Source organism: Diadema antillarum, unplaced genomic scaffold (assembly GCF_040938485.1).
Source record: "Diadema antillarum isolate AM-2024a unplaced genomic scaffold, OU_Dant_1.0 scf00000192, whole genome shotgun sequence".
Classification (NCBI taxonomy): domain Eukaryota; kingdom Metazoa; phylum Echinodermata; class Echinoidea; order Diadematoida; family Diadematidae; genus Diadema; species Diadema antillarum.
Window position 1 is genome coordinate 2940824 of NW_027271081.1, and position 27211 is coordinate 2968034.

Genomic DNA, 27211 nt, shown 5'->3' on the forward strand with positions numbered 1-27211 from the left:
TGGCATATGCTCACTAGCAGGCATATGTTTATGTCAGGGGTTCGGAGCAGCGGCGGCGGCGGTGGCAGTGGCGGCCATCTTTTTCGTTCTGATGTGATTGGTGCCAGAGATTATGTTGGGTGTTGCTTGGTTACGGGTCATCACCAGCCTCAAAATGTGACTTCAATGTAATGAAACTTTTATGACATGGATTATGTGAGCTCGCAGAGGGTAAAGTTATATACATGTGGCATTGTTGTTGTCGCTTTTTTTTTTGTCCCGGGGAGGGGGTGATTGATAATGGGAGTTGCATTCATCCTTTGATATACATGAACTATGTATGGCAACTCTTCAGTCTTTGCTTCCCATCGAAAAGACCTAGCGTTCTCGTTTTGGAGACAGTGTAGTTAAATCAGTATACGGGAAATGCCAGCGAGTGGCGGCATTGATGCAATTTGGCTCGTGCAGAGTGACTGAGGCCGTGCCAAAATTTCTGAAGTGGATAATTCGAGCTGATGATGCCTTGTATTAGCTTCTTAAGCACTGCAACAAGAACAATGCTGGAGCGTATTATTGTGATCACCAAAATTCGCTATCAAGATCGCTCCACTTACAGTCAATGTTTGCTGAATTATTTTATACAAATGACTCACAGGTCTGAGTGCGTCAGTCGGAATTGTGTGCATAAGGTAACTATGGAATGCTTAACCCACGAGGCGAAGCCGAGTGGGTTTAGGCTAAATTCCATAGTTACCGCATGCACACTATATTCCGACTGACGCACGAAAAGACATGTGCGTCATTTGATTTATAGAATGGGTAATTTTCTTGTCAAAAACCCAGTTTTCTATCGTGTTACCCGATGACAAAATTACTGGATGCATTTCCTTTGGGCATTCCGTAAAGGGCATGCATACCCGTACTTACCGTTTTTACTGGATGCATGGCCAGCCATGCATAAGTTTTTACTGGATGCATGGCCAAGCTGAGTGCGCGAACGCTTGCTTTAGTGCGCGAACCTTTGTTACAAGTACGCGTACTCTTGCTAAGTGCGCAATAACATGTTTACCACTGTGACTCAGCGTGCGGCCAGTAAAAATGAACACATAGCTCTCGACCAATCAGATCGCAGGATTCTCGCTACCCATTCTATAATGTTTTATAACACACCTGTCCACGGCTCATAGTTTATTAAGACACCAATCTCTGCTCATCAGAGAATCTTGAAGTCTGGTCTGTGGCAATTCCTGTCTATTATCAGGCAATATGAATGCTGAGTCACTTAATTGACATTATGCTTCATTTTTCAATCATTGTATGTTCACTGTAGTTTGCACTCTTCTGCACAAGAGGAAAATCCGAACAGTCAATGTACATGTAATTGATACTTTCTGCAAATTTCCTCATCCTGGAAAGTTTAATCTGGAAGTTCTTTTCCTTTGTTACAAAAAAGATTGTTTGGTAGTCTGAGATGTTCAATGTAGATTGATCAATCATGTTTGGTGTTTATGATGAATGTCAGCATTTTCCCCATCTTCCCCTTGCAGATGTTTTACTAAACTTCAAAGACAGGTCCATAATACTTTATAGTGCCCATCCACAAAGAATTTTTCTCGCTCTGAAATTTGTCATGAAAGTGTTGATTGAATGTATTGTCAGACTCTTATTAGTTTTCTTTATTTGGTAGGGGGTGAGACATCTGGAAATATTGCCCTCTAAAGAACACTAATTATTCTATTATGTTTGATACATGATTGGGTGTCTCCCACAAGCAGCATTAACAACTTCAGTCAAGGACAGCATCTATTGTAAAATTATCTAGTTGATATAAAAGGTATTCTGATTATGGTGACATAATGCCTGTAGATGACTGATTGTAGGTAGCACCTTAGTATTATTTTATAAGTTACTGTATACAACATATACTGTATTTTAATAACAAGCTTAATTTTTCATGAATTGTTACTTCCTGGCAATTTCGCTAATGGTTAAATTTGCGATCTTGGAGCACAGTAACCATCGAAGCAAAAATGTATGCATGCATTTTTGCATTCATGTTAGGATCAGAGCTAATAACTTCATGTGTTGGTGAATTGGCAAAAAGCAACCCCACGAAATAATGGCATAGACAGTACTGTACAACCAGAAATGTTCTCATGCGTTTCAATGTCACGAATTTAGCGAGAGCCAAGATTTGAGAAATTGAAATGCATGCAAAATTTCTCTGGTCTACACTATCAATACATTGAATGCCAGTGGCAATTTGTGAACATTGCATGATGTGGCGAACATTTCTTGTTTTACCATGCGGTATTTCAGTGATAGCACTGGACGTGGTATCAGTGGGGTAGGGGCAGCAAGAGGGCTTTTGTCACGTTTTTGTGAAGGCAATAGTCTTGACCGGCGATTTCTGTCTGGTTTTTTGCGCACCTCCAGCAGACACCTGCAGCTGACTGACGACATCAGGGAGTACTTGAGGCAGCCGACGTTCGACAACTGGCAGTGGGAGGATGCTGAGATGATGCTCCTCCTCCAGCAGATGTACATCGACCTGGACTTCATCTCGAAGTTCAACATCGAGGTGAGGAGACGGGCTGGAATCGGGGTGGGGGGGGGGGGTAGGGGGAGGAGGGGCATGACCTGAGCCTAGCTATTTCGTAAAAACTTGCTATGATAGCAACTCTTGCAGGAATGGCGATATTGCTGTCATGGTAATGACAAGAATTCTTCTCCCTGATTGGCTGTTGGTACACGAAGTTGCTATTCTGGCAAGAGTTGTTTTTCTATCATCTTTTATGAATTGGCACCCTCCTGGTCATATGTGGTTTATGGCAATCAGTAGGCCAATTTTAGTGGTCTCTGTAGCGAGCCCTATAGTTTGCCTGCTCCAATGAACAACTGGCTTTCTTTGTCATTTTTGGTTCAGATGTCCAAAATTTTAAAGGAGAATTCCACATGATTCTTATTATTTCACATCTTGTACAGTATTACATGAAATGATAATGCCATGTATACATTTGTGGAATTCATCGTGGTCTTTAAGCAGATAAACCAATAGGCTAAAAACTCCAAAACAAATAATGGTACACGTTGAACAAGGATGATGACGTATGAGATTACACATATTCCAGTAATGTAGCGATGTAATAATTCCATTGCACACAGAGCATAATTTGCCCTCCGCAAATTCTACTGGGGTTTCAGCACCTTGTAATAAATGGATTAAACTAGCCAAATGAACAGCAACAAGGTAGAAAAGTGGACAATCTCTTTAAAAGACATAACATTTAAAATCAGAGATATCTGAACATGCCAGTAAAGGTCCCCCCCCCCCCCCCCTGCATCTGTAAATGAGAGTGTGGAGTTTAAGTCTTTGGAGGGATGAATTGTGTTGAAGGTCTTTAATGTGAAGTACCATGAGACTAGGTTACGAGTTGATGTCTTTGCCTTTTGGCTTGCATACAGCTCTCATGTGGCTGCACTGAGGGACACTGTATGCCACGGCCTTCCCTGCTTGCGTCTTTTCTTGCAAGTCTGTTTCATGAGTATCATTGGCTAGAGAATTATGGCTCTGAAACCCAGGGTGAAATGAAACGACACGGAGCACAAATTCGCTAGGGGCCGGCATGCACAAAGGAATGGCAAGAATTCATGGGAAAGGTGGGAAGGGAGGAAGAATCATTACAAAAGATGCGGAAGATACATCCCCCCCCCCCCCCCCCCCGAGGTCTATTGGATTTTCTGCATTTGTGGGAAGCATCTCAGGGCTGGGTTCTCGTGGGGGCGTGATGTTGCAGACACCATCATTGTGTGTGACTTGTATTGTTGGGCAGGAAAGGTTACTGCTGAGGAAATGGGGGACTAGGAGCACGCATTTCCCTAAAGGCCTGCGAGCTCGATACACTCGCGAACAATGAGCCGTAATTCTATGGCATTTGTCCTTCATTCCAGTGCGTAATTACGCACGTGCCCTGTAGTTAACGTCGTTCGTATATTCAACGATGAAATGTGAGACTGGTGTGTGCATAAGATTGGAGATTCTCTTTGTGCGCACTGAAGCAATATCCTTTTCATGTACAAACCGACTTCTCTCAATAGCAAACTGTGATGAATGTGAAGTTTATGTATTCGTTACTTGCATTTGCTGATAGTTACTTTTAGCAAGTGTCTTTTTATATATTGTGTTATGTTGGAATTGGAAGTGATGTGCTTTGAGGCCTCCATCACAAAGAGTACTAGAGGCATTATGTTTTCATCATGTCCATTTATCCTTCCATCTGTCCATTTGTCCTACTCAGATATCATTATCAACATTAAGGAAAGAACATTGCATGAATTTTTTGTAATACTTGGTCCAAGTATGCAGCATAAGACATATAATTTGTACTCTGATTACATTTCGAACATATCTCTTATAGCCAAAGGTTATTTAACTTGGGCAAGAAGTGTTTTTGTAGCTAAATATCTGTCTGCCCCCTCCCCCCTCCCCTTAAAAAAGGAGAAATAAATGAAGAGAAAACAATACAGATAGGCTTTCCTAGCATTATTCACAGTTGAAGTGTAGTGATATCAAAATAAATATATCTGTGGATTGATTGAATGCAGCAATAGCAGTGTAGCATACCAAAACTGTGTTAAATTAAGGGTTATTTTTGCACCATTGTGCACACTGTGCCATGAGACACTAATGCTATACAAGATTTTAGCAATAAACAATGAACAAAATAAATATGTTTTGATTCCAAATGCTTTTCTTTCAAATTGCTGCAGTGAATTACTGCAGATAATCAAATGTTTCTGTATATGGTATGTAACACAACACATCCAGATCACACTTCATCACACGTCACACATCCAGATCAAAGCTTTTTTTTAATAGCAGTCCTCCATTTTCAACAGCCTACACATATACCTACTCTGTATTATCCATTGTGTAATCCAACACAAATAAATTCCATATGACTTCGTTCAAATTTTGTTCCCTTCGTCGTGATATGTGTAACAATTTGCTGTACTTATTGATGTATTTGAAATATTTTGGATTCGTATAACCATGCTGTGTTTATGACTGTATATGATTTTGTGGTAAATAGAAAATAGATGAAATGAAATAAGATTAAGTGAAGTGAAATGAAATGAAATAAAATGTAGTGAAATGATATACCAGTCAATTTTATTGTTTTTGTTTTCCTTTCCAGATGCCTATTCTACAGAACTTCCTTTTTGAGGTGTTTCGGCATTACAACAACGTTCCATTCCACAATTTCAAGCATTGCTTTTGTGTCTCTCAGATGGTAAGAAAATATATCTGGGGTAGTAAATTCTTAGCTTCACGAAAAATTAATCAGTCTTGGAATTGGACAGTTTCCATTTGTTCGACCCTTCAGAGAAGTATGTAGTTTTCTATTTCCATTTTTTTTTCATATGTTTGTACAGTGTATTTCTGGCTATCTCTGCCCTTGTGTTGATAAACCATTCGTAAGCATGTGTTGTAGTTTGAATCAGGTCATATTTGAATAACAGTTTAAAAGGTGTGAATGCACACATTCACCCACAAAACAGCCCTTCTATCACATATTGAGTTATTATTGGTTCATGTAGACTGTACCATATGTCCCCCCAAAAAAATACAACGGGACCCTCCGCAATGATAACTTTAAAAATAGTGAATCAATCCAAATATAATTTTAGGTTATCAAACTATAACTTATTACCCCGTCTTGCTGAAAACCTCATCATATTTGCTTCAGCGGTCAAAGAGAAATGATGATTTTTGTAGAGCATGTAAGGAATCCCTTCCCTCCAAGTTCTGTCCATTGTGTTCACACATTAATATGCAGATCCAAGAGCATCCAAGTGCTAAACTTGGAAAAATCACACCCACGACATGCTTCACAACGATTCACATTTCTCTGTGACCATCTAACCAAATTGAATAGGGTTTTCTGCGAAATATAGGTATAAGATATTATATTTTTCGACCCTGAAATAGCATTCAGACAGTTTAATCATATTGGAAGTTACCAGTGCAAAAATCCAATTGTGATTTTTTTGGGGGGACATACTGTACTTTAGCCAGATTAGACCTCCTTTCAAGATAGTCAGTAGTGCGATTAACCTTCTGTTTTCCACTGCTGCTAATACTCTCCGTCTTGTCATCCCAGATGTACGGAATCGTTTGGCTGGTCGACATGCCCAAACTCATCGGCGACTTGGAGTGTCTAGTCATGATCACGTCTGCCATCTGCCACGACCTCGATCATCCGGGCTACAATAATGCGTACCAGGTGGGTAGACCGTTTGGTGTCTGTGGAGGGGAGGGAAATTCCCTCTTCAGGATTGCAGGGGTATCTCTTGGTTTGTGGGAGAGGGGGGAGGCATAATTCCATAGTATTTGGAGCAGAGGTGTGTGATGCCAAAAGCAATTTTGCCTCTGTGGAGTGTTGGAACCAGTCCTGATAGTTTCTAGGAAGCTTATAGTCATTGGGGCCAAAGAGTTTAATAAATTGTGAAGGTTTTTTTTCCCCTCCCACTTCCTTGATGGTTGAGGTCAGTTTCTGTCCATTCAAATTCGTGAATTCTTGTGTGGAGTTTTTTTTTTTTTTTGCAACTGATTAACAAATTGTCCTTCATCAAGAAGTATTCAGTGTTTTTAGTAGTAGCCAATCATGGGCATACATACTTGGGTGGCACTTGAATCAATGATCTCCCGATTATTAGTCAGATGTCTTATCCACTAGACTACCGAGCTTCAGCCCGACTGCCAGTACTGGTTCTCCTTCTAATTCATGTGCATGAGAGTATCATGATGAGCCCCTGCTGGAGGGGGAAATGTTTTAAAGGGGCATTACAGATGATTTTCATGATTTCACATCGTGTGGTACATACATAAATAGACAGTTCTATGTATAGATTTGTGGCATTTATTGTGGTCCTTGAGCAGGGAAACCAATACTTTGAAGAAATTACACTGAACGATGACGATGACATAGGAGGCTCACATATTTCAGAAATGTAGCAGTGTAATTTCATTACAATACCGCTTGCTCAACAAGTTCACCTGTGTAGAATCTATGCATGCCTTCTTCTTTTGTTCTGCTTCCTTGAGCCCAACCTCATGCATTCTTGTGGTGAGGCTGCCATGTCATCATCCTTGTTTATTGCAATTTGTTAAAATTTTGAAAATATTCTTATTCTTCATCTCAATCACTATACATATTGAAACTCTATAATCAGTACAGCTAATTTATACTTGTTCAAATGTACAAGTCTGAAAATAATCAGGAGGTCTCCTTTAAACAGTTTTTATGTCTTATGTTAATTGGTACTAGGTCTTTCTGTCAGGACAAACTGTTCACACCCACCTCTAAATGATTGCCTTTTGCCATCTTGTCCTGTTCATTGATTCTCCTGGGCACATCCACTGATGGTCCAGTTCTACTGGCCCTTACTCTTTGACCGTGCACTGATTTATAGGCTCACACTGGATGGAAGGGCCTATATTTTGTTTTACTGACAGGCAGTGGTTGAATAGCCTTGAGACCTACTGTACCTGACTGCAAGCATGGTGTGTGATTTGTAGTGAGGAATAATCCATTAGTGCAAGGAACTGTGGCAAAATCTCATGAAAAATTCATAACCCAATCCGTTCTGCCATTTCCCCTCGGCCTAACACGGGTTAATCCATTAGCTGTGGTAGAGAAACACCAAGTGGTGGCCTTGCATTTGTATATAAAATCCATGATGTATCGGAGATGAGATCTCCTTTGTATATCCTAGCAAAAGTATATGTTAAATTTACCAATAGAATATCAGAGCAGTTTCCATCCTTCATGTGCGGCAGCTCTGGAACGCTGAGTGTTTGTTAAATGTGTTGGCATAATTTGTCACTCTTTGGCATTCGGTCCAGAGGTGATGCATAATTGAAGGGCTGCACAATTTTTCTGCTTGTACAAGAGATATATTGGGACTAAAGAGCATGAGCCTTTTTTGCCTTGATACGTGTTGTACAATTACAAAAATTAAAATCCTATGAATGGATAACTAGTAGTTTTTTTTTGTTTTTTTGTTTTTTTCATGGAATGTAACTCCAATGTGCAGACAAGCGAGACCACATAATCTATGCAATATCTTATTAATCGTGCATGGTCATGAATGCAATAATTATGCTACATGGTTTGCATAGCAGATGCATAGTTGGCCCAAGAGCAGTGAAATTTTTCAAGGCCTAAGTGCATTTTGGCTAATTAATGTATTTTGAATGTGGGTAGGATGGGATATTGCCCGACATGTCAAGCAACTAGTGTGTTGGTACATGAAATTGAATTTTGCATACAAATTGTATGTCTTCTTTGGAGTGCATTGGTTTCAGGCTGTCAAGATCATAGAGGTGATACTGGTTAAGATACAGCACGTGGCCCATGTATACAAACTAAAAGATGCCTCCATCTTTCAGTGCCTATGCAAATGTCCAGTTCAATGCGTTACCAAGGACAATTATTGTCGCCAAGTCTGTGCTTTCTTTTTTGGGGGGCTGTCTTGGCTCACAGATTCACTGCTTATCTTAAATTTCCACGGACTCTGACCCATGAAAGTCTTTAAAAAATGGATGCACCTATTTCGGAGGTGTGAATACACAGGTGGGAATGTAATGTGATGGTCTCCATCTCCCTATCCCATCAACAGGTGAATGCGAGGACGGAGCTCGCCATCAGGTATAACGACATCTCACCCCTCGAGAACCATCACTGCTCCGTGGCTTTCAAGATCCTTGAGAAGGTAAGAGGAGGACCTGTAGTAATCTTTTTGAAAAATCAAGGGGTTGTTCACTTTAGATGTCACATGCTTTCCTTATAGAAGATAAGAGGAGAGCCTGTAGTGATAATGTTGATAATCAAGGGGGTTGTTTGCTTTTAAATTTGCCAGCTTTCTTTACTCATGTGAAGTTAAGTAGGAGTGTCAGTTGCTTGGCGGAGATGAACTATTCAGAACAAATTTTCCTTTGATATTCTAAAGATTGAAGATCTTGTTATTGGTAGGTTTTTATTTGTCAAAGTTTGTTATTATTTGCCAACTGTGTAACAAAATTTTGCATTTGTTTAAAAAAAAAGTGATATAGAGAGTGGGATATAGTACTCAGCATTTATGCTGGTGTACATAGCAAGTCCTTATTGTTTGAAAGGCACTGTCAGGCTGTTCAGTGATGAAATATCAAAATGTCTGCATCAATGGTTAATAAATGCAGAGAGGAAGGAAAGAAAATAGTGCATTAAAAAAGGATAATGAGAGAAGCTTCTAGAAAGTTTTGGGAGGCAAACTTGTCATGGGGAAAGTGTGATATAACTGGCTCTTCTCTCCTCTTTTCCCCTTCCTCCTTCCCTCTTGCCCCCCTCCACTTGACACCACCTCCGCTTCCTGCTCCTCATCCTTCCGTACCATCCTCTTTCTTTCCTCTTTCTTCCGTCACTTCTTCTTCCACTGTGCTCCTCCATTCTGCTTCCCCTTATCCTGCTCTTCTCTCTTCATCCTCTCTCTTCTCCATTTCCTCTTTCTGCTTTCTCCTGTTTGAAACCCTTCCTCTCTTCTTCATCGTTTTTCTCCCTTTCTTCCTCTCCACTTTCCCCCTTCCTCACTCGTGTTCTTCTCTTTTTTTTCTGCTATCTTTCTCCATTATGACTTTCCTCCTCTTCCTCCTCTTTTCATATCTTCACTCTCCTTCTGTCCCTCGTTCTCCTTCTCTCATCTGTTCTTTTTCTTCTCTTCTTCCTTGTGTTCTCTTTTCTCCCTCATTCTTCTTCTTTTGCTATCTGCCATTGCACGCTTCCTGATTTCTTTTCATTCCTCATCTCTCCTTCTCTTTCTCTTTGTTTGTCTCAACTCTGACTTCCTCCTCCTCTCTTCTTCCTTTTTCCTCCCTTCCCACCCTCCCCATCCCTCTCTCTTTTCCCTCTTGTCCTCCGGCCACCAGCCCCACTGCAATATCTTCAAAAACTTCAGTCCCGAGATGTTCAAGCAGGTGCGGGAGGGCATCATCCGCTGTATCCTAGCAACCGACATGGCCAAGCACAACGAGATCCTCAACTGCTTCAAGGATCTGCTCCCAGTTTTCGACTTCAGCAATAAGGCGCACAAAGACACGGTGAGTCCTATTGTCGAGTGCACAAGATCAGTTTGGGGTCTTTTTTTCTTTCTTTCTTCTTTTTTGCTGCTACCACTAATGTCTCATTATATAGAGTACCATTCCCTGAAGAGATTTTGTCTTCATTGATGGTTGCACCATCATGCAAATAATGGATACGACTCTACCTGTGGATATGTCGGTGCTAGGCACTGCATATGTAAAAGGTATCCACAAAGTGTACATTTGTGGTAAAGGATAGCGGTGTAGTTTCGTATCTGTAACAATACCCTTTACAGGGCTCAATGGCTGCATCAACTAAAAAATACATATCAACTGCATCTCCTCAACAATACAGGCATTATTTGTTTTATAAGACTGGACTACCAAGCAAAAATTCTGTCTTGACATATTGACATATGGTAGATCTGTCGTCAGCACACATGATCTGTTGGATTTGATTTTAGTGTACGTACTCCCTGTCGTCCATCAAGCTAATTCAATAATTGCTCATTTTACGGGGGGTCTTTTATTGACCAACTGCTGCCTGGCTCACACAAGACACCCCAGCTGGCTGTGCCCAATAAACTCGGTGGGAGCTCTCCGCAAGTACAATTATACCGCAATTAGCTCCATCATTGAGGTCACACATGCTTACCATTGACTAGTAAGACTGCTACCCGACCTCTGCACTCAGTACATTTCCGCATAGAATTGAACACACAGACACATCTAGACCTGGGGCCGGTTTTATAAAACTTGTCATCAGTGACAAGTTGTCATAGATGTGACAAGCTACTGAAATCCTTGCAGCTGATTGGCTGAGAGCAAATTTGTCATAGAAATGTGACAGTTGTCACTGATGACAAGTTTCATGAAACGGGCCCCTGTACATTTACTTTATGTGCTGTTGGGGCAGAAACCAAGCTTGTAAAGACTTCTTAAACAAGTTGCAGTTTAACTCACAGTAACGTTTTCTGACATGTCATAGAGCATCAGGCACTTTTGAAGTCAACCTGTGATTAATTTTGATTTATTTATTCAAATACATGTAATACATTGTAGTTATTTTCATCTTGGTTTTTAGATAATTATCAGTTTAAGATTTGAATTGAAAGAAATTGAATTGAATGGGTCAGTTAGGCAGTTATTTTTAATACTCAGCTACTTTATTAGTCAATCAACATATTCCACTTTGATTGATGATTCAATAGTGTTTTGAATGAATACAAGTGAAGACATACAGATGTAGATACAATCACCTGCCAATGTCATAGCACAATAAAGTCAAGCACATGATAATGGAGATTTTACACCAATACCAAGATAAAGATAAAGACACACGACACAAAGTATGGTAAGGTTTGAAAATAAGGATACTCTTTACTGTGAATTTTCCTTTTTCTTGATTATATGTTCATTTTGGCGAGGAAGACTCCACATTTGTGAGATGAAGAGTTTGTAGTAATGTTGCATACATAAGCCAAGTGTCCACCCAGCCCAGTTAACAAACCCTATGAGCTAGTTCTAGAAAATCCTAATTTACCCATACTTTATGCTGCTCTTTTTGCAATTAATGCTGAGGACATGGGAGACTAAATTCCATGATGATGATTTTGGCAAGATCATAGAAATATTTTGGTAAATACTCTGGCGCCAGATTATTAAAAGATCTTTAGGCCTATAGTGTTTTGCATGTGTTAGCCCAAAAAGTCATGGGAGAATTTGATGCACAAATTATCCTCTTCTCCCCATTAGTTTTTCTGTTCTAAATCAAGCCTGCACAAAATCAGGGGAAAAATAGAAAGTATTGTCAATTTGAGTAAGATGCAGAAACTCTGATCTCCTAAGCTATGTTGCCAATTTAAAGATCAGTGATATTTTTCGAAATATTAGAGGTTTTCAGTAGTTCAGTAATAGACACAAAGAATGGAGTAGGCCTATGACCAAAATAGAACTCAGGTAAAAAAGATTTGTTTGTGTTGTATTTTTTTTCTACCTGACTGAACACGAGGAATAAATAGTAAAATGTTTGGTTGAAAAGGTATGGTATCAAACAAAGGAATGTCATTTCTTTGATTGTAAGACGCACATTTCATTGTTGAAAGTGAGTGTTATGGCTTTGTGTGCAATCATCTGCTCTCCTGTTACTGCTACAGCCATTGAATATGAGCCACTTTGAACCATTTTGGTAAAAACAGGTCACCGGGTCATCTTGTTTCGCCTGCATGTCCTTCAAGAATCTAACACAATTAGCTCCCGTGGGATTTTCCCCATTAGGCACAATTTTTTTTTTCCCACTACAGGTGATACTTGCCTGTGTGCTGTGTAGATACGCAATAGTAGGGCACAGTATGGCATGAGCACTTTGACATACATGTAGAGTGTGATCAAATAAAAGGTATATACAAAACCACTTCTTGCTGGTTGCTTCACAAGAGTGGTTATGGTGAGACCATCTTTATTATTCAACTCTGTTTAAACTGAGCTCAAAGATCCTTTCCATAGCCCTTTCAAAAGCCCTTTCCATAGCCCTTTCAAAAGCCCTTTCCATAGCCCTTTCAAAAGCCCTTTCCATAGCCCTTTCAAAAGCCCTTTCCATAGCCCTTTCAAAAGCCCTTTCCATAGCCCTTTCGAAAGCCCTGTCCACTCCCTGTACTATTAATGTGCCGCTTGTTTTTGTCGGCTGCGTTTATCAACTTTCCCGTTTAAACGGCTTTCGATAGCCCTTTCCATAGCCCTTTCCATAGCCCTTTGTGGCGGCATGAGACATGGGATCAAAGGGAATGAGACTGTTGTTACTCTATTTCTCAAACCTTGTTGGTGAAAGAAACACCTCCTTGTTCCAAACATATGCGTGCATTACACAGAGCTGTATGTACAATGTATACACCTGTGTACACGTACTCGTGTGCACTTTACGTGGCGCGCATCTTTTCAGAAACCGGAAACGCATGGTTGCGTAACCACAGTAGGGCGACCTAAAGGGCTTTCAAAACAGCTTTGCATTTATCAACTTCGAAAGGCTTTTACAAACAGGTTTCTGATAACCTGTTTAGGAAACCTGTTTGAATCGTCACAAATTTGGGGCTTTCGAAAAGGCTTTACTAAAGGGCTTTCAAAACAGCTTCGCGTTTATCAACTCGTGAAAATTCCTTGAAAGCTGTTTGGATGACCTGTTTCTGCTGAGAAAGGAGAGTTGATAAACGCACCCTTTCGTAAAAGGCTTTCCTAAGGGGCTTTCAAAACAGCTTTGCGTTTATCAACTCGTAAAAATTCCTTGAAAGCTGTTTGGATAACCTGTTTCTGCCAAGAAAAGGAGTTGATAAATGCAGCCTATGATGCAACAGTTGTGAGGTTAGTAATGGTCTGTATCCATTCATGTGTAGAAAGCCATGACAATCAAAGTAACTGATAACAAATGTAAGAGAGCACTACCAAAAAATATGGAGGAATTTGTGCTTGTATTAGTCCCAATGATTAGCAGAGAAACACAGTTCCATTGTTAATGCAGTGAATGTTTCTATGTTGATGGGTTCAGCTTCAAAATGTCAGTGAAGAAGATGTGATGTAAGGGAAAAAGAGTAACACAAAAAGAGAAAAGGTTATTGAGTTATTGGTATCATATTGAAGAGCTCAATATCCTCTATATTATGATGTCAATTTTAAATTATTTTCATTGTCAGTATAAAAATGTTGAAAGTTAAACCACAAGGGCACTTTTTTACCCTGCATTTGGAACAATGCTTATAAATCTACCCCCTCTTGATGAAATAACTTGTTTATTTCATGAGAATGGATTGTTTCGTTTTTATTTCCACTCAGATCTTAGAACACAGTGGCACCCTTTTGGTTCTCAGCTGACGTTATCATACATATAAAGTTGGTGTGCATCAGCCTTACCAGGGGTACCCGGAAAAAAAAAGAATGGAAATGTCAAGCCAGTTTAAATTTCCCACTTAAAACTTTGTGACTGTTTATAAGTGTTTTTCTTTTCATCATTTTTGTGACTGTTGTGTAAAAGCTCTCCTCATGTGGCTTGTATATAACGCTCCAGAATAATTGCTGAGCACACTTGAGGGTTACATGGGCAAGTTTTCTACCACAAGTGTTTGCTCGATGTGTTGGAAGACACCTGTGCGCAGGGATTGTACACTTTGTCGTCGTGAGCATCTGTCGTTCATTACATGCTCATCTGCTGATTGGTCAATTGACCTTCGACTCGAGTAAGGACACCCCCCCCGGCAGATGGTCAAGCTCCCAAAGATTGAATTGCGTGGTTAGTGGTGATTATTGGTTGCCTGGCAACAAGAGGACAATGGACAGATGAACGGGAAGCGTAGATTGCACGAAATAGCTGGACGCGGGAAACGAGAACTCCTGGGTCGGTCAATTGTCGCCATCGTTGTTTGCCTACGTCACGCTGGCGGATTAACCACAGTCTGTGACGTGCCTTTTACACCTTTTGGTTTTCATTTTATTTCAGTGTCTGGAGAGCAAGAACAAATTGTAATTGGATGAGTGCTGGTTGTTAATGTTATGTTTACTAGTACCACCTGTATCTTATAGTGTCAGTTCAAGCGACAGTGGCTTATCATGTTCAGGTTGATTTTACTGAATAGAGTATACACGATATAACCATTCAAGCAGTAGGGCAGAGATTTCAGCAACATCAAGCATGATATACGAACCTTTTTCTTTTTTATATATTGCTTTGGTTTTTTCCCTGAATATTTTAATGAACTGGTTACAACCTTGTCATGTACAATGTAAATTCAAAGAGATGATATTGTCATTTACTCCCAAACCCTCCTCCCATCAGTATATATGAAAAAAAGGAAATATGTGTAGCAAATTCATTTTGTAGTCAATTATCAGGGACGGATCTTTCCATAAAGGGTGGGGGGTGGGACGCCTTTACAAAATTAAAGGGGAGATTGTGCCCCCCTCCATTTCTTTTTTATTTCCTGTTTTAACAAAAATAAATGGGGGGGGGGGCACACACCTGATGTGCCCCCGTCTGGGCCCGCCACTGATTATATTGTTCTCACAACAATTTCCATAGAAATGCTATCATTGTTCTGTTGTTGAAACACCAACCAAAAATGTGGTGCAAAAATAATTTATAAACTTTTCTTGGTGACTTCATGAAAACAGAAACCTTTTTTTTCAAGAATTGTGTGTAGCTCAGTAGGAGACTTGTGAGGCCATTTAGAATTTAGTAATTATTTCATATAAAGTGTGCTTTTGATGACAGAAGATGTAGTTATAGGGGAGTCTGGAAGGCTTCCAGGGGAAGACTGTACCCTCTTTAAGATGCAGAGCATTTTTCTTTCTTTCTAACCATATCAGAGTTCTGTTTTACACACCTATCAAAAAGCCGAATGATGTGGAAGAATGTGTCTGAATGCTACATGGCATGTCTATGAGGACTTACTTTTGGACATACAATGGTATTTTCTGTGAGATCAATCTGATTTGCTTGAGAGTCCTGTCACTGGATCAGTTTGAGACGATAAAATTCTTCATTTCTTGAAATTTTTGTACGTTACAAAGCAAATGAGAGAATCACTGTTTCCAAGGAGATCCCACTTTTCAGAACTTGTTTGCAGTGAACCTGTTGGATTGAGTAATTTATGTCCTTTAAAAGGACATTTAAAATATAGAAGGGTTAGAAAAAAATGAAAGTACTCTCCACATTCCCAGGATGCCATGCAAATGGGGATGGGGGTGGCTACTTCCTCGTATAAAGTGCCGCTCCCCGAGAGTCATGGAGATGCCTCGCTACCGTTGGCGGGAGAGTCACGCTCTCGAACGAAGGGGGCGACGATGCGAAATTTCTTCCCCCGCGTACGCGTGCGTGCACATTCATGAGCGTAACATGAGACGGCTTGCCCACTTAATGGAGTGTCGTGTGACACACATTTTCAGAGTGAACGTAGTTTGCAATGATTTTTTTTCCTCCTTTTTTGGGGGGAGGGCCATTGCTGTCGTAAATGTGTAAGTTGTTTTATTTATTTGTTTCAAGCCCTTTGTGGGAGATGCAACCCATTTAGAGTGATTCAATCTTCAGGAGAGCCTCCAAATGCTATTGACTTTCTGCCTGAATTTTGCATCCAACCACGTCCATTACAGCAATCACCATTTTACGTCAGAATAAGGATGCTACCTCATTTCTAATCACATGGCAGCCCGTCCTCTTTGAAAACTTAAAATTGGGATTTGAATAATGATTATTCGTGGCACATGGATAAGAAGGATGCTTTGGGTGATTTAACTTATCTATGAAGTTGCCCTTATTACATGGTATCTTTAAAATATTGCAGAATTGTCAGTTAGAATAATATATCATGGCAAACAGCTGCCCTGAACATGTTTGAGGTATGCTTACAAAAAACATGTATGAAGAGTTAGAATATACATGTAAAAGCCAACATAATTCATTTTCAATAATTTGAGATTTTTTCGATTGAAAGTGCTGAAAAACAAAGGGGGTGGCCTAAATAACATCTTCAAAAATATTTCTTGTCTGTAATGAGCGCAGTATCATTGAAAACATTTAATTTGTCTCTATTTGATGATGAGCTTTCTCAAATTATTTTGAATTTTTTTTTTTTTGTATTTAGACGCTTTATATATATTCATAATTTTTATTCTTATTTCTTTGAAAGAGCACTTTGCATGTATCATGTGAGCTCCTGGTATGGAAAGCTGAGAACAGTGAAATGTCCAGCAAATATTAGAGAGATATCATCATGTGGGTCTTATCTGATGAACCACTGACTTTGCCCGCAGAGAATTATCTAAAGAGTATCTTTGTAGAGTGGGGTTTGCACTTCAGCCTCAAACTACACACAGACAGACACACACACACACAGCATTCAATGAGCAGGTGCTGTCCATGTCTACAACAGGAAATGGGTATTCCCCCATTTCCTGAGCCAATCAGAGCACAGGCGATGGAAATCAATATTGCCCCTGATGAGAGCAGGATGGTGTTGCTGCGTTTCTTTCTTCCACCCTGCCTGTACTTACCACCTTCTGCCATTTCTCTCGCTTTGTATCCACCATATTTTATATCAATTCATCTATCAATCTCTGTCTTTTTGTCTTCTTCTTACATTCTGTCTGTCTGTTCCTACCTGTCTGTCCATTCATCAGTCTCTCCCCGAGTCAATTTAATTCATGTCTTCATGTTCATAGGGATTTTCTCTCCTGGATGCTATCTCTCCCTCTCTCTCTCTCTCTCTCTCTCTCTCTCTCTGCCTGTCTGTTTATATATGTATGTATGTATGTATGTATGTATGTATGTATGTATGTATGTATTTATATATGTATGTATGTAACTATGTATGTATGAATGTATCTATGTATCTGTCTATCTATCTATTTATCTATCTATCTGTCTATCTGTTAATCTGTTTTATCTATATGTGTATCTATCTATCTATCTATCTATCTATCTATCTATCTATCTATCTATCTATCTTTCTGTTTATCTATCTACAATGTATCTGTCTATCTATCCATCTGTTTATCTATCTATCTATCAGTCTATCTATCTGTCCATCTGTCTACGAAACCCTCTCACAACAGTCATGTCTACTTGTTTGGTGTATCTTATCATTTACATCAATGTCGGGCAATTTGTCAATCAGTTGCAATAAAAACAACTCAGTACAGGAATTTCACTAACTTGAATAAATATGTGTAGCCGCTGCATGCTATAACAATTAGCAATGCTATAAACAATTAGAACCAACACTAGCTGTCGGGTGGAAGCTCGGTGGTCTAGTGGATAGGACGCCTGTCCGATGATCAGGAGGACGTAGGTTCGAATCCCGCCTTAGTATGTATGCCCATGATTTTTTATCATGATGGCTACTGCGGTGAACACTGATTAATTGGGTGCTAATTTACGTCAGTGTGTGGCAATTTGTCAATCGGTTGCAATAAAAATAACTAGACGGAAAAAATCCATTGATTTGAATGTGTAGTGTATCTGTAGGCCTCTCCATCTACACTGTGTATGATCTCTCCCTATATCTATACCTCTCTCTATCTTTCTCCCCATCTGTCATTTGTGCCTGACTTTATCTTTAAGCGAAATGTGCAAAGTTGGCAAGTCGTTGGCTGAGTCAGGCATGCAAACACGGCACACGAAGAGTTACAAGTGTGTTCTATTGTTATAGGTATAAAGGCAGTACAACTTTTTTTTAATGTGTAATATGTCTAGTGAGTGCAGTGAGCATTGAAGCTTACCTATTTGTGCTCATTTTCACACAAGTTTAACCTTTGAGACACACCTAGTACAGTGCACCCATTTATCTTACTTAAAAGCCGTCATATCAAATGAAAATCATCCCAGTTATTACATGTCTGGAATGATTGATTTGACAACGGGTGTGGTGTTTTTCACATTCTGCTGTCTCGTATTAGAAATAAAGTCCAGGTCGGTGTGTATCATTGCTCTATTTCGCTCATAGTCTCTGTCGAGCACCCTCAAAAAATACTTGAATGCGCCGCATCTTTGGAGCTCAGTGTCAATTTATCTATGTCACATCGATACATCACGCCGGCACATCTAGAGTTGTAATTACAAGAAATAGAGCATGCCAGTGAAGCTATCATTCGAGGGGGGGGGGGGGGGGGGGAGATGAGTTGCTTGCTGTTCATTGAAAAGTTGATCCTTCGGGATGGGGAGAAACTATGGAATGCTGGGATGGTAGGGTGATGCAGTTGGAGTTGGTTTCACATCGAGGGAGAAATTGATAGATGGTGTGCAACCAATGCAGCGATGTTCTGTAAAAAATGTGGAATTTAGATTAGGAGTGAGAACGAACACCTCGGAGAGGCAAAGAGTGCCCCGAGGGAGAAAGATGGTAATGTGAAGCAATTTTCAGCATTATCACCTCCTGAAAAAAATGATCATCCGTTGCCATGGCGACAGAAGATTGATACCTTACAAAAGGCAGTCATTGTCTATGCCCATTTTGTGTTTGAACCTTGTACTCGATTCTTGACCTTCGGTCAGCCAGTGGTGATGATTTGGATGGTTTTGGCCATCTCTTGACCACTTGACATAACATCTGACCAGAATGATTCTTGTGGTAATGCACATCTTTGCATTAACTGGTCATAGTCACCATTTTCAGGTTTTTATCTATAGCCTACCAAGTTTGTATTAGCCATGTGTAGGACAGTGATTTTGTTTAATCTCTCTTGTCCATTTCTTGACCATCACTCCGCACAGCTGACCAAGATATGCATCAAGGTAGCAGACATCTCCAATGAGGCAAGGCCGATGGACGTGGCAGAGCCGTGGATAGACTGTCTTCTACAAGAATTCTTCAACCAGGTTGGTAGTGATGATAGCGTGACTTTGGCTATTTACTGTATTACACTGTTTTCATGGAGTCTGGATGTCAGAGGTCAGTTTGTGACGCCGGATCACAAAACCAACAAAAAGCTGCCAGACATGGAGATTTAGTTTAGGACAGATTCTAAAAAAAGCTCACTCTATGCTTTGAGAGGATGTAGAACTCAATAGAAATGAATTTTCCTAACCTGCTCAAACAATGGAAAAAAAAGTATGCACTTTAAAAAGTATTCTGTGAGATAAGAGGCTTTGAAATGTAGGGTCTAGTTAACCCATTGTGGACGGGCTAATTTTGCTACGACACGCATTTCCCATAGACACCTGCCCGTGTGTACTCAGGACTTGTCCTCAGCAGGGTACAATGTAGGTAGGCCCCTACTTTATAATCCTCACCAAGGTGTGTTCTGTGCAATGAATTTACCCCCAAATACAAAACAAATCAAAAACAGTATGTAAAACAGTCATGTTGTGATCTTAAATGTAGGAATTATGCAGAAGAATTGCTCTTTCAGAAAAAAAAATCAAAACTAAAGAATCGACTACCCGGTAGGTTGACCCGTTCTGCCTATTTTGAGTCCTCAAGTAAAATTTTGTTGGTTTTGTGATGCATGGTGACATGAGAAGTGCTTTATCAGGTGGAACTCCAGAGCAGAGCACAATCCTGTGTCATTAATAACACATTTTTGCTCTGATAATGGTTGGGTGAATCAAGCAATTCCATTGGTCGAAGTGTCTCACTGAATCATTCAGTGCTGAATTGTTCATTAGGAGCGGTGCGCTGGTCAGGTTTCTACTGGCTCATGAATAACGAGCAGATCTCCAATGGCCCTTGCACGGATGCAGTTGGCTTCACCTCTCTTTGCTTACAACTTGCAGCAGTTAAAGAGAGAGGACAGTAGATCAAGGCTAGTACCTGGTATGAAAAAAAGAAGAGAAAGAAATAGATTAAACACACAAGAGACTTATGATCTGGTAGATTTGCATTTCTGTTCTGTTGGGCTAGAGACTTTGGTAAAGAGCAATTGGACAAACAAGCAAATCCTATGTTGACTTCAGTGAAATGTGTGGGGGTTTTTTTGGCTTGTAAACTATATTGTTTCTGAGGAATTCACTGTATTCATATGATTACTCTAATAAGAATATCAGGCTTGGTGAAATGGACATGGACCTCCTGTGAACACAATCTATATTTGTGTACTCTCATAACCTGTATGAATATGTAGTGACACAACATTTACTCTTGTGATAAATGATGCAGTCTTATTTTTGCCAAGGACTTAAGGCCAGGGTTAGGGTTGTGATAGGGTTTTAGGTTTACATTGATGTGAGGATTAGGATTAGGGTTGGGGTCATGTTTGGTGCAGCGTGGAGATGTTTCATGGGAGCTTTTGTTGCTAGAGGAACTGTCATGGAACTTAAAGGTGCATAGTCCCAGTAGTGTAGAGGGCGCTGTTGATGATACTGCCAATCACCGTTAGCATTGATACGAAGATTACCGAAGTTGAGCTGTCATCAAGAGTAAAGTGCGTAGGTGCTGCTAAGTAACGTTGCCTTCGTTGTTTTCTCTGCGCATCACGCAGCCTGTAGTAATGCCAGGTTGCGTGCTTATGTGCTTGTTATTATGACATCACAAAAGAAGTTTGCTAAAGCTGTCATCCCCCTCAGCCGAATCATGAGCCAAACTGTGATCGGACCACTGACTACAGTGAATCGGACTTCTTCGGACTCGGGGAAGTGGGCCAAAGCATAAGCGCTAAAGAGGAGTAGATAGCGTAGGTCTCTATAGGAAACTTGCGCCGTGCACCCGCGTACGCATTTGACTAAAGCACCGGGACCATGCACCTTTAATATGTACCCACAAAAGAGAAAAGCATCTTTCTTGGGCTTCATGGAGAAAAAGTGAAGCAGACAGAATTTATATATGATTGCTAGATCTAATGTCTTGTTCCTCAATCAGTGCATTATAACCAGAGGATGAGCTACTTTTGCTGTAACACCTGGTTTTCACATACGTGTACAGTACACCTGCCCGACTATACTGGGACTACGTAGTCCTCAACAGGTTGATTAGGTTAGGTGAATTTTGTGGGATAGTTTCCCCTTTGTGTGCTTGGTTTTGTGTTGTTTTGTATTTTGTCAGCTGTTAAATCATAATTTTGCTTGCACTCTGATTATAACTGTGTCATTATCTGGCACCAACTAATGCCAATGTGTACCTCTCTTCCATCTCATTTGTTCCCCGCATCCATTCTGCATCCTTCCTCCAGAGTGACATGGAGAAGCTGGAGGGGCTCCCCGTTGCACCCTTCATGGACCGGGAGAAGGTCACCAAGCACTCTTCCCAGACGGGATTCATCCGCTTTGTGCTGCTACCCCTCTTCGAGGCACTGGGGACACTCTTACCTAAACTGGATGTGAGTTTACATATTCTTCTTTTTGTTGTTGTCTCTCCAAACTTTTGTTGTCATTTCATTGGACTCGTGTTTCCATACAGTGTCAAAAAAAAATGCCAAGATTACTCATCCCATTACTCTCTTCAAACTTGACAAGAGGGCACCATTACTCGATAAAACCCATAAACCCATAAACCAGTTTGGCTGTCCTCTCCCGAGGACGGACAGTCAAACTGTCCGGAATGTCGAGCCTTCTCTTCTCTCTTCGCTCTCCTTGCCCCTTTCTTCTGGTTCACAGTCCTTTTCAGGGCTCACACATTCTCAAGAAAGAATACCTCTACTCTCGCTTACCCTCCATCTTGTCTCTCCTTTCTCACCTCTCCCTCTTCACTTGTCTACTATCTCCTTTTCCAGCAGTCCTTATAAGGACTTTAATACCACGTGGTGAACCATAAACTCAGTCTTTGTGACTGGCAGATCGTTGTCATAGTGAGGGCTACACTCTCAGATGCCCTTAATGATGCTAGGGAGTATTGAGTTCATTGAAAGAAAGAGATTATTTAATATGCAAAGGGAAAAAGATGTACTGTAACAGATTTTTATCAAATGTCGCCCCCCCCCCCCCTGTATGTTTTAAGATCACAACTGCAGGGGGGCGTTTCATCAACGAGTTCGTAGGAGGTTTTCACCGACAAATTTGCTATCAGCCAATCAGACGCAAGGATTTACACTGACAGCTGTTAAAAGCTAATGAAATCCTTGCGTCTGATTGGCTGATAGCAAATTTGTCGGTGAAAACTCCGACGAACTCGTTGATGAAATGCCCCCCTGATCTGCAATTTGAACAAACATGTCGGGGAAAATGAAACCAGTGGGATTCCAACCTGTCATCCACTGCTTTCCAGGCAGGGTGTGTTACCACCAGGCTACTTCTCCCTCGTGGCTGTTATTGGCACAATGAACTTGGAACAAATAATACCTACAGTGTTTAAGGCTCTGAATTTCAACATTGTTAAAGGAGAACTCTGACTGATTTGTAGACTTATACATTTGAACAACTATTGATTGATTATACAAGGTACAGAGTTTCAGAGGGGATGAGGAATAAGAATGTAACAAAATTTATAACAAATCACGATGAACAAGGATGATGACATAGCAGCTTCACCTTAAAAATGCATGAGTGGGGGCTCAAGGAAGCAGAACAAAAATGAGAAAGCATACACTGTACATAAATTCTACACAGGTGACCTTGTTAAAGGGGAAGGCTAGTAACTGATCAGTGGGAATCAGTGGAAATGCTGGGAGATGATTGTTCCAATCCTTATGGGATTCATTCAAGAGTTCATTGTATATCTATTGTTGTGTGAAAATGATTTGCTTCAGAATGGTCTCATATTCAAGTAATGTGCAGTTTAATGCTTCCAGGTTAGCGTCCCTGGTCAGTGACGGAACATTAATCTGCACATTACTTGAATATGAGACCGTTCTGAAGCAAATCATTTTCACACAACAATAGATATACAATGAACTCTTGAATGAATCCCATAAGGATTGGAACAATCATCTCCCAGCATTTCCACTGATTCCCACTGATCAGTTACTAGCCTTCCCCTTTAAGCAAGAGATATTGTAACGGATTACGTTACTACATGATTGTATTCTTATGGTGAGCCCCACTCATGCATTCTTATGGTGAAGCTGCTATGTCACCATCCTTGTTCAGTGAAATTTGTTTTCAGGTTTTTTCACGGTATTGGTTTCTCTGCTCAAGGACCACATTAAATTCCACAAATCTTAACATGGAGCAGCCGATTTATGTACTACATGATATGAATAGCTATTGTGAAAATTGTGTGGACTTCTCCTTTAATTCAAAATAGTCTAAGGTGGAGGAGGCCTATCAAAATGAAAGAAAGAAATGAAGAGTTTGTTTGCAAAAACCGATAAGTCCATATTTTAAGATTTTGAAGTACGGTCTCAGCCATAAAGTACAAAATAATACCTTTTAAATGATATATTGGTCACTACATATGTGACTCTGCACCTCAAAACAAACAAAAAGTCGCCAGACATAAATTTTTAGTGAAGACCATATTCTGAAAGAGCAGAATTTAATCTTTAAAATGATGTAGAACTCAGATCAAATGGACTCTCCTAGCCTATCTAAATATTGGAAAGAGAGCACAAACTCTGGAAAAGTGTGAACTGAGAAAAGAGGCTCTGAAGTACAATGTCTATTCAAGCGCTTGATCTTTACCAAACCGTACTGACTGTGCGATGAATGGGACAAAAAACAGGAAGTAAACCACCAGAGTAACAACAATGAAGGGATTATCAGATTAAATTGAAATTAAGCATGCCTCATTAACACAGTCTGTCCATAATTAATGGCAACATTCAAAGCAGTAGCACTATCCTTTCAAAAGTTATTAGAGTTGAAAGTGGAGAGTGTGGACAAGGTTTTTCAGAAGTGAAAAAGGGATTCTAAAGACACACATAATCACACTATTCTACCAAAAATGTTCGAGATAAACTGCTAAAAAACACACTTTCCTGCCCGTTTTATGATACCAAATTTTAGCATAATGTAAATGAAGACCCGCTCTTTCAGAAAATATGAAAAAGTCAAGTTCAACTAGGTTGACCCATTTCACTTATTTTCAGTCCTCACGCAAAATCAGTGTGTGCGACTTTATGTTCGTTTTGAGGTGCACTGTCACATATAAAGGTACATTTTTAAAGTTATGGTCAAAAGAAGCAAAAATTGTCTTATTTTTCTCTTTATTTTTCCTGACCTTTAATCACAAATATCTCCATTTGGCATATATGGACTTATCGGTTTTTGCGAACAAACTCTTCAAATATTACCCATGCAGAGGGGAGAGTATGGAGATTGTTCAATACTCATGTGAACACACAAAAGGAATGGGTAATATGCAATATCATGGCCTGTTTGTGAAGTCCAGAGAAACGCCTTTTTAATAGCATATGAGTGAAAAATTGTGATTCCACTTCCCTCCTAGCTAATGTCTTTGTCGTTATCAAGAGCTTAAAAAAGTTTGTAAGTGTTGCATGGATTCTAAACCAATGTGGCTGAGCAATAGGAGTGGCAGTTGGTGTGTGTTTAGGTGTCATGTAGACAAGTCTAGCAGCTTTGTTCTGCATCTGTTCTGTGTCTGTTACTTTCAGAGTCATATAATCGAGCCGGTGCGGTACGCCCTCAAGTATTACTCGGAGATGGCGAAGGCACTGGAGGAGGAGAAGAAGCGCAGCAACGAGAGGCGGGACTCCCTCACCAACGGCAACAGTACGACGTCAAAGAAGAACGTAGAGAACAGCTCCTCCACGTCGTCAACGACATCGTCGTCGACCAGCTCGCTGGGCCAGAACGGCAAGAGGCCGCCGGCGGCGACGGTGGGCAGCACAGCGGGCAACAAAGCAGGGAGCAACCCGAATTCAAATAACCCTCACGGGGGAGCCAAGGGGGAAAGGAAGAGCGGCATCAAATCTCCCTCGCCGGCGTCGTCGAGTTCAAGCACGAAATCGACGGCGAAGACCAAATGACGGTGGTGCTTTCTCTGCGGGGGGAAGTGAAGAGCCGAGGAACAGTGCTAAACCAACGGAAAAAAAGAAAGAAAAGAAAATATGATGAAAAACAAAAAAGACGTTTAGATCTCCTCACTGTGCCAGAACTGCAAGGTTGTCGAATGTCGGAACATACAGGGCTGTATCTCTCTTTTACTCTCACCGCTCTCTTATCATTCATATCTAGAAGACTGGACTGATCTCGTTTTGCAGTCACCGCTGCATACAGCCAGCCTCTTCACCCAAATTGACTCTTGCCAACACCAAGACATTACATGTGGGACTACAGACAGCATTTTCTTATTTCATAGATCTTGTGATCTGTGAGCCAGAAGCTATGACCTCAAAAGTAGAAAGAAAAAAAAACACAAAACAGAAGAACCTGTGCAGACTTTTTTTCTCCATCCTTATTGCAATTTCACAAACAGCAGAGTCAATATCACTTTGATATTTATGTTTATTAGTGTAAACCAAAAGATGTAGTCTTTGATATGGATATTTTTTGTGCACTTCTAGTGTAAGTATGCAACATTTGAATGAAGACATCATATACCATAGATACGAGTGATTTTTAGATGGAGAAGATGATGACATACCAAGAAAATGATGACGTTATACTGTCCTATGCATCTCCGTGTTCCTCGTTGTTAATGTTTCACAGTGGTAACTTTTTCCTGAGGGCCTATCAATATCGCAAAATTTGACATGAAAACATTTACCTCCCAACTTCATTCTGTAGATTAGATTTTCATCGTAGTTGGCAATAGTCTACCTTGCCACAGATTTTTATTCATTAGTAAAGCCTCAGACAGCTACACAATTGTAGGCCTACTTATCTGCGAAGCAGCGTGAGAGGGAATCGGAAATGTCATATTTCCATGATAAGCGTAAATTTGATTTCGTTTGTTCTGAAGACGTAGGATGAAGATCAATCTTCTTGAAGTTAGATTTCAGTAGATTATGTTGTTGTTCTACGTAGCTCTTATTCTAATGAGAATGGACTTTTTGAACCCGAAATCAATGCAAACAAGTATTTATTTTGTGCGAAGGCATTCTTTCAGTACTTGGTGTGAATGATCTGACTTTTTGATATTTTCGTGTAGGACTATTGCCGATGCGTGTTCTACATTTGCAGAACAACACCACTGTTTGTAATGGGTCTTTTTATTATGAATTTACAAGTTTTAGTCAGTGCTTGTCAGTACTTTTAAACTAATTATCTGATGAACCCAGGTGAGGCAATTTGATTATTTAAGATGATAGAGGGTGGAATAATTCACATCGACAAGGTACAATGAGTGTAGTTACCATGGGAAGAACTTGTCTGCCTGGTTGCAAGCAGCAAAATGTGATTGCCTTTGAGGAACAGCAGGATTCTTGACAGTTCTTACCCAAATGGCAGTACTCCAACAACAACAACAACAACAACAACAACAACAACAACAACAACAACAACAACAACAACAACAACAACAACAACAACAACAACAACAACAACAACAACAACAACAACAACAACAACAACAACAACAACAACATGTCATTCTTTTTCTTATGTTTTTGTTCAGCACAGTTTTTTTTCTATATTGGGCTGTTTCATTTCTCTTGCGTAAATAGTGGGACCAAAACAAGCAATAGTCATCACCATTTGAAATGGAAGCAAAAAAAAAAAATAAAGGAAGAAGAAGAAGAAGAAGAGAAAAAAGGCCTTCTTTTGTGAAACTGTGATCAAGATTTGAGGTAATTGGTTTGAAT

General features: G+C 40.2%; 1 protein-coding gene across 2 annotated transcripts in view; it reads left to right on the plus strand.

Moving 5' to 3' along the window:
• LOC139723541 (high affinity cGMP-specific 3',5'-cyclic phosphodiesterase 9A-like) overlaps positions 1 to 26931 on the plus strand; it is a 270358-nt gene extending 243427 nt beyond the window's left edge. Inside the window, exons 6-13 of one of the 2 annotated variants that reach the window (XM_071634781.1) lie at positions 2416 to 2560; positions 5178 to 5273; positions 6144 to 6266; positions 8665 to 8757; positions 9947 to 10117; positions 19350 to 19454; positions 21743 to 21889; positions 25061 to 26931. In XM_071634781.1, the coding sequence (XP_071490882.1) occupies positions 2416 to 2560; positions 5178 to 5273; positions 6144 to 6266; positions 8665 to 8757; positions 9947 to 10117; positions 19350 to 19454; positions 21743 to 21889; positions 25061 to 25435 (1255 nt within the window). In that variant the 3' untranslated portion in view covers positions 25436 to 26931. The remainder of the gene's footprint in view (positions 1 to 2415; positions 2561 to 5177; positions 5274 to 6143; positions 6267 to 8664; positions 8758 to 9946; positions 10118 to 19349; positions 19455 to 21742; positions 21890 to 25060) is intronic. The other variant, XM_071634782.1, reaches the window with a different exon arrangement.
• Positions 26932 to 27211: the final 280 nt, after the last annotated feature.